At 32.6% G+C, this 8,341-nt stretch overlaps 1 protein-coding gene across 1 annotated transcript; it reads left to right on the top strand.

Moving 5' to 3' along the window:
• Positions 1-6,223: 6,223 nt before the first annotated feature.
• On the top strand, positions 6,224-6,901 carry LOC137626612 (uncharacterized). The gene is made up of 2 exons (XM_068357632.1): positions 6,224-6,759; positions 6,826-6,901. Exons 1-2 carry the CDS (start codon positions 6,224-6,226, stop codon positions 6,899-6,901), a joined length of 612 nt encoding a protein of 203 aa, XP_068213733.1.
• Positions 6,902-8,341: the final 1,440 nt, after the last annotated feature.

The following is an 8,341-nucleotide window of genomic DNA, read 5'->3' on the forward strand; positions in this document are numbered from 1 at the left end:
TTCTTGTACAAAGGCCAAATTACATTTAATTAGATGTTCGTATTTTCTCTGTTGGTCTACCAAATGTATTATTTTTTTTACATTGTGAAACGAGTTGGATCATTATTGAGAGAAAAGAGGGATGATGATATAGTTTATGATATTTATGATCACTGAGGCTTACAGAATCCTTGAATATTTGTTTAAACTCACACACACACACACACACACACACACACACACACACACACACATATATATATATATATATATATATATATATATATATATATATATATATATATATATATATATATATATATATATATATATATATAAACCATGTGTCTACCAAAAAAGTACCTAAAACATATAAGTTAACAGCCCCTCTAAAAACGTAACACCATAGAATCCTTCCTACCATAATATCCTTCGGGCAATCCTTTTCCCCTGGTCATCAGGAGCAGGTCTGTTCAAGCGAGCAATCCTGATGTCAGGATCTGCACTCAGTCCCTGGGCTTCATTCCGGGACCCATCTGGACACGCCTTCGATGTAGCCACCCAGCTGGACTGCCCTGTTCCAAACGACCTCTTTCGCCACTATGAAAATCTTCTCCAGTGTCTGAGGAAGAGGCCTCTGCATGACATATTGCAGGTGATTGATTATGTTGTTCGAGATGTATTGAGAATGAGTCTTTGTCTACCAGTTTACGTGGCCAGACAAAATTTCAATTGCTTTATTAGTTTTATATTACAAGTAAAAAAACCATAAGTCCATCGAAAAGAAAAGGAAAAATTATTACTCTCTAGACTATTCTTTTGTAGCGTATACTATTTCCAATCATATACTATGCTAAAATTATAGGAACTTTTTTAAGAATTTGGTTATTAATATACTGTCAATTCTAATAACAAGCACAATTGTACATAGGAAATATTGTGGTTTTCAGTGATTATTCTGCCCGTGGTAATATGCCACCACAGATACTGTTCACACAAAGCAAATAAGCTACATGGAATGTGAATAGCTAGAAACAATACTGAATTGGAATTTCTTTTTTCTTTTTTTTGTTTCTACCTAATGAAAACATTAAATACAGAAGGAAATATATATAATAATAATTTCATTAATTGTTAATTTTTTTTTTTTTTGGTTAATATTTAAATAACTATATTGTATTTAGCTTCTTTTTATGTTTTCCTAAAACGTGAACAAAAACAAGAGATTAATGATACATTTAATTAAACAATATGGCAATTTGTTTCAAAATATAAAGAATAATTATCTTTAATCCTTATGTACCAGGTAATGAATTTGAATAAGTTATTGGTAATTAAAGTTTTTTTGTAAATAGATATTTATTTCAGTGGATACGTTAAAAATTTTTATAGTTATAATTATAACTAAATTTTAACCGAAAGTCTATCTAAATAAGTAAAGGTGTGGTTTAGAAAAACGAAATGTCATTAGAAATTTGAGTTCACATTTAACCTAAGAATATTGTAATACTTATTTTAACATAAGATGATTTCTTTTTATTATAGTGCTTTTACTTCAATCGCGAAAGACAAATAATAAGTTAACTTTAATATTTCTGTCTAAATATTAATTATGATTTAGGAAAAATATAACTTTTATAAAAGAAAATAACATGAACCCAATTTTCTTAAAGGTTCAACTAAAGACATCCAAGATCCAAGTGGCTGTTGGCCCCAGCATTGATGGTGTCACTATCAAACCTGACTGGAAAAATCATCAGGGCAAAATGGGTGAGTTTTACTTCTTAATTTTCGTAGATGGATATGATATGTTTGTCAACTCATACGCAAAAACATTTAGGGTCTTAACACATAATGCATGAGATGGAAAATACACCTAAAACCCGTAAATGTATAACATTACATATATAAAACTCTATACACAGGTATATATATATATATATATATATATATATATATATATATATATATATATATATATATATATATATATATATATATATATATATATATATATATATGTATGTATGTATATATATATATATATATATATATATATATATATATATACATATATATATATATATATATATATATGTATATATATATATATATATATATATATATATATATATATATATATATATATATATATATATATATATATATATATATATGCGCCTCCCTTTGTGGGTGGGGATACCTCAACGTGATGATCAGCAGAGCTGTACTAGGGATACCTATAATAGCTACGTTTGCTGTGAGCAATCAGACATAAATCTCCCACCATCAATACTCTGCAGTTGGCAAGCGTGGTGATGAAAACTAGCTAAACCAGAGTCATGAATAAGGACATGGATGTGGCCAATGTCCTGCAGAGTTCTAGATACAGCTGCTTTTGTCGTTGTTGTTGTTTTGGTTGTTGCTTTTTTATATACACAGATATATACAGTTACGAACTGAAATTCTTGCATAATGAATACATACATTTAAACAGAATGAAATTCCCAATTTCTAAACTATAATATAAAAGTTAACTTGCACCCAAGTACTTAATCGTATATCCTAAATATCTCCATTTGTCTATACCAAGTAATATCCTTAATCACTCAACTATAAAAAGAAAATGAGAATAATATTACTCTTCCTCTTGACTTCAAAGGCAAGGAAGGTCGAACTCCAGTTGACCTTCTTCTAGGAATGACAGCTGCCAACCTCCTTGACATCCTGAGTCAGCAAGATGTCCAGGAAGGAGAAGGATTCGATGCTGACTATAGGGAGGATCTGCTGAGATCCTTCGTCGTCAATAACTATCGATATTATCTGCAGGTAAGTATTATTATTATTATTATTATTATTATTATTATTATTATTATTATTATTATTATTATTATAATTATCACCTGGACTACACACATAAAAACTATACAATCTTATAATAAAAGTACACTTCAAATGGAGTATTTTCATCTCGCCACAGGAAATAATGTTAGCCATCACAGCCGAGTACACTGATTGGTCAAGATCCCTCCATCAACCAATCAGCCTCATGGACTCAACCGGCCAAGGCCTTCACGATACGAATATCGTCTCGCCGATGGCAGATCTTGCCAAGCAGCTCTACATGACTTCCCGATCATCTTATCTCTACGTCTTGGAGGAAGAAGGGTCAGATGTACGTCGATATGGATAGATTGGATTTATATATGAAATAAAAAAAATATGGTATATATTATTAATGAAAATCTTTAATAATCTACAGAAAGTTTTTGAATATCATCCATAGATTAGAGATGTATGTATCCAAATCATGGAAATAATATTCATGAAAATATAAAATGATAAATACCAATAAAAGAATCATGATATGAATAAAATCCTATATTCCTCTTCCATTCAAATTATTATTTTTCAATTTAGTTATTACTACAATAAAAGCTTTAAATTTGAACTAATAATCTTTCCCAAAGTCTGGAAACGAGAATCTTCTGAACGAGCTGGCGTACGTCTTTGGTGGTCCTATGGGTGCTCTGGGACCTTTGGCCTCAAGTAATAACTTCACTAAGAGGGATGTCACACTCAGCAAATCGTTCATATCAATGTGGAGTAATTTCATAAAATTTGGGTGAGTATAAGGTGGTTTTAGAAGGGGTAGGGGATGTATGAATCAGATTTTTACAGTTAGGCTGATATGCAAGAAATATTTAGCAAAAGGTGAGGAGGTGTATGGATCTGGAGAAAGCGTATGATAGAGTTGATAGGGAAGCGATGTGAAATGTGATGAGGTTATATAGAATTGGTGGAAGGTGTTTGCAAGCAGTGAAAACTTTCTACAATAGTAGTAAAGCGTGTGTTAGGATAGGGAGTGAAGTGAGCGATTGGTTTCCGGTGAGAGTGGGGCTGAGAAAGGGATGTGTGATGTTGCCATGCTTTTTTAACTTGTATGTTGATGGAGTGATGAGAGAGGTGAATTCTCGAGTACTTAGACGAGGATTGAAACTGATAGACATGAATGATCATTAATGGGAGGTAAATCAGTTGTTGTTTCCGGATGATACTGTACTGGTTGCAGACTCGGAAGAGAAGCTTGGCCGATTAGTGACAGGATTTGGAAGGATATGTGAGAGAAGGAAGTTGAGAGTTAATGTGGGTGAGAGTAAGGTTATGAGATGTACGAGAAGGGAAGGTGTTGCGAGGTTGAATGTCATATCGAATGGAGAGTTACTTGAGGAGGTGGATCAGTTCAAGTACTTGGGGTCTGTTGTTGCAGCAAATGGTTGAGTGGAAGCAGATGTACGTCAGAGAGTGAATGAAGGATGCAAAGTGCTGGGGCCAGTGAAGGGAGTGATAAAGAATAGAGGGTTAGGCATGAATATGAAGAGAGTTTTCTATGGGAAAGTGATTGTACCAACTGTGATGTATGTATCGGAGTTGTGGGGAATGAAAGTGACGGGTAGACAGAAATTGAATGTGTTTGAGACGAAGTGTCTGAGAAGTATGAATGGTGTATCTCGAGTAGATAGGGTTAGGAACGAAGTGGTGGGTGTGAGAACGGGTGTAAGAAATGATTTAACAGCTAGAGTGGATATGAATGTTTTGAGGTGGTTTGGCCATGTTGAGAGAATGGAAAATGGCTGTCTGCTAAAGAAGGTGATGAATGCAAGAGTTGATGGGAGAAGTACAAGAGGAAGGTCAAGATTTGGGTGGATGGATGGAGTAAAGAAAGCTCTGGGTGATAGGAGGATAGATGTGAGAGGCAAGAGAGCGTGCTAATTATAATAATGAATGATGAGCGATTGTGACGCAGTTCCTGTAGGCCCTGCTGCTTCCTCTGGTCGCCTTGGATGACTGCGGAGGTAGCAGCAGTAGGGGATCCAACTTTATGAAGCTTCATCTGTGCTGGATAACGGGGGACAGTGGGCTTTGGCACCCTAGCAGTACCAGCCGAACTTGGTTGACTTCTTCGTCAGGCTGGGAGGAGCATAGAGAGGAAAGGTCCCTTTTTTCATTCATTTGATGTCGGCTACCACCCAAAATTAGTGGAAGTACCTTGGTATATAGATATGGATATATATATATATATATATATATATATATATATATATATATATATATATATATATATATATAATACTGTATATTTTATATCATTGATACCATAAATCAATCAATTATACTTATGGTATCAATTCAAAACTCTATGTTCGTATTACAGACATCCAAAAGACACAGTCTCTAAAGCTAAGATGTCCGAGAGTGGAAACGACATAACTTCTCAAGAGCAGATATGGCCCAAATATGATCCAGTCTATCAGAGATACTTTCGAATAGGTGAGGTTCCTATTTTTGTGGGGCTGTATTCACTCACAGATATAATGATCCCTTTCTTCTCTATATATGAAATTTTATGTTCTAGATGTTAACATTCTTTCTCTCTCTCTCTCTCTCTCTCTCTCTCTCTCTCTCTCTCTCTCTCTCTCTCTCTCTCTCTCTCTCTCTCTCTCTCTCTTCAATAACCCAACTCCTATGAATATCATTAACCTAAACTAGTAAAACATAACTTCTTCAATGCACTTCACAAAACTATAGAACCTTAGTAAAATACTATTATTTAACTGGCGATTAATTTAATAAACTAAATGATAGTACATCTAAAATTATATGATATAATTCTAATCATCAATATAGATAAGATATGTAGCTTTTCCAGAAATTTGCTTTATGTAAATTTAAGTGTTTGGATTCTATTTGTAATAGCTTATGAAGCTGTAACATCCAAAACGTATTCATTGATAAATTAATAAAAATATTTATGCATAACATCAAGAGTCAAAACCATATATCTTATATTTAAGGAATATATCTTCTATAGATATTGTATCCTCGTTTTCACATAATTACTTTTAGTTATCTATATGGCTATTCATTCCAGGAAAACAGAACTCTGTACGTGACCATTACCATGCTGGAAAAGTAGCCTTGTGGTCCTGGCTACTACCTGGTCTCGAACGAGTGGGTATTCGGTACGGCCCAGGTAAAAACTTTCACAGATTACGAACTGATCTCCAGTCTGGTTTATACCCTGAATCAACCGGTCAGTATAACTTTACTGAAGGCTTTCTATCTAGCCCAATCACTCCAACCTTCACTGGCCCAACAAATACCCCCCCATAACTTGACAATTGTAGCTAGGGCTAACAAAAACCAAGTTAGTGAATCAGGTAATTTGGATATGCTAAGTGAAATGGGAAAGGATTTCCCCTACACAACTGCACTGAGTGTGACAGTGGCCATTGCCTGCTCTTTGCTAATTCTAAATATCTTGGTTCTTACTACCGTTTATTATCGACATAAGGCCAACCGCCGGAGCCTCGCCAAAGGCTCGCAGGATGCGAATAGCGAGAGTGGGAATGACATCCAGTTGCACTCGTCTGGAGACAATTGTAAGACAATATATGCCCCAGGGCATTATGGAACCTTGAGGCCTTCTATCACAATGCGTAGCAACCTGGCCACATCCTTTGAAGAGAAATCCCAGCACGACTGGCCGCCAGACTACATAAGCAGCGTACAAACCATAGACGATATAACTGGCGTAACATCCAATAGGATATCTCCAGATACGCAAGGCATCGTTTTGAATACCCAAACGCTACATGAACCAAAAGAAAATATACTAACAGTTACAATGCTCAAGCAGCCTGTGGCTTCGTACACATCTCCGAATGATGGTCAATTTGTCTCTACATATTCACCAGTCGATGGTCAACTCGTCCCTACGCATTCAATAAAAGAGTATCAACTCGTCCAAAATTGTTCACCCAAAGCAGGCCATCCAGTTACAAGTTATTCTACGAAGGATGGACAACTGATTCCAAATTATTTGTCAAGCAGTGCTTCTATTATGAAGATTAGGGAGTAGTTATAGTCTAAAATCATTGTAATATACTCAAAAAAGGGGCTACTTCTTTAAAAACAATGTTAGATATTCTCTAGATTATAGGGAAAATCAGTCTCATGATTAATTTTGATCTGGTCCATTACCTATATATTGCTCTCCAAGATTACCATCTCGTCTTCAAGGTTATACTTATCAAAGGCTAATTAATAAAACTAATTATCTTGAATAATAAAACACTCACTTCATGATACTTAGGAGAACAATGGTTCTCAGAAAACTAGCCAACTCATCTAACTACATTCTTTGATCAAAGTCTCGTTTTTTAATAATTAGTTTTTTTATGGTTCTGTTATTAAACTATGTCGATCAAACACATCCATTACTATGGTGCATTTAGAACATCATCAGAGATGCAAAAATATGACGAAAAATTGTTTTAATGATTTACATTTCCTTTCTGTCAATAAACTATTAGTAGTAAAAATTACTAATAACAACATTAAGAAAGAAAATTTGGTATTTAACATATGAAAATTCCTAGAGTCCAATATTGGGTACATTAACTATTCCTAAAGTTAATAGAAAGTTGTCTACTTTTCATAATCCGGAACATTTACAAAACTACTTTTTTCCACATTTGATAGAATATTTGATATCCCCAAGTAAAGTAACTGATGCCCAATTAAGAGAAAAATACTCTTAATTAAATTTAAATATTTAAAAAACATATCAATTAAATTTGACTGGAGATTTGATTATGAGTCACAATAATTCTTAAAAGAAAATCCAAAAACCAAAATCCTCAAAAAAAAAAAAAAAAAAAAAAAAAAACGAATACCATTTTGAGATGTTCATAAATAAGCCTAATGAAACCATATAAAAATTATAGAAGAAGAAAAAATGGAAACTCTAATAGTGTCTATCTAAGAAAAAGGAAGTGAACTTTATAACTATTGCCTTTTACAATAGAATGTTTTGTTGTTGTGAAACTTTATATCTAACCTGTGGTTGTTTTTGGAGATATGTTTATCAGTGTATATATACTGTATATATATATACACACACACACACATATATATATATATATATATATATATATATATATATATATATATATATATATATATATATATATATGTGTGTGTATATATAGATATATATATATATATATATATATATATATATATATATATATATATATATATATATATATACTATATATATATATATATATATATATATATATATATATATATATATATATATATATATGTGTGTGTGTGTGTGTGCTTTTTGTAATGAATAAAAATTAATTTTTCTATCAAAGTGTTTCGTTACCTATAAATAAGAGAAGGTAAAAATTCAATTTCTTTCTAAAAACCAAATGAAAATATATATATATATATATATATATATATATATATATATATATATATATATATATATATATATATATATATA

The sequence above is a fragment of the Palaemon carinicauda genome, chromosome 34 (genome assembly GCF_036898095.1).
Source record: "Palaemon carinicauda isolate YSFRI2023 chromosome 34, ASM3689809v2, whole genome shotgun sequence".
In the NCBI taxonomy this organism is placed as follows: Eukaryota; Metazoa; Arthropoda; class Malacostraca; order Decapoda; family Palaemonidae; genus Palaemon; species Palaemon carinicauda.

Excerpts from the sequence above, each read along its gene's own strand:
- LOC137626612 (XM_068357632.1), top strand. The coding sequence starts at position 6,224 with ATGGGAAAGGATTTCCCCTACACAACTGCACTGAGTGTGACAGTGGCC. Across the intron at positions 6,760-6,825 it reads GATGGTCAACTCGTCCCTAC|TTATTCTACGAAGGATGGAC; the intron begins GCATTCAATAAA and ends TCCAGTTACAAG.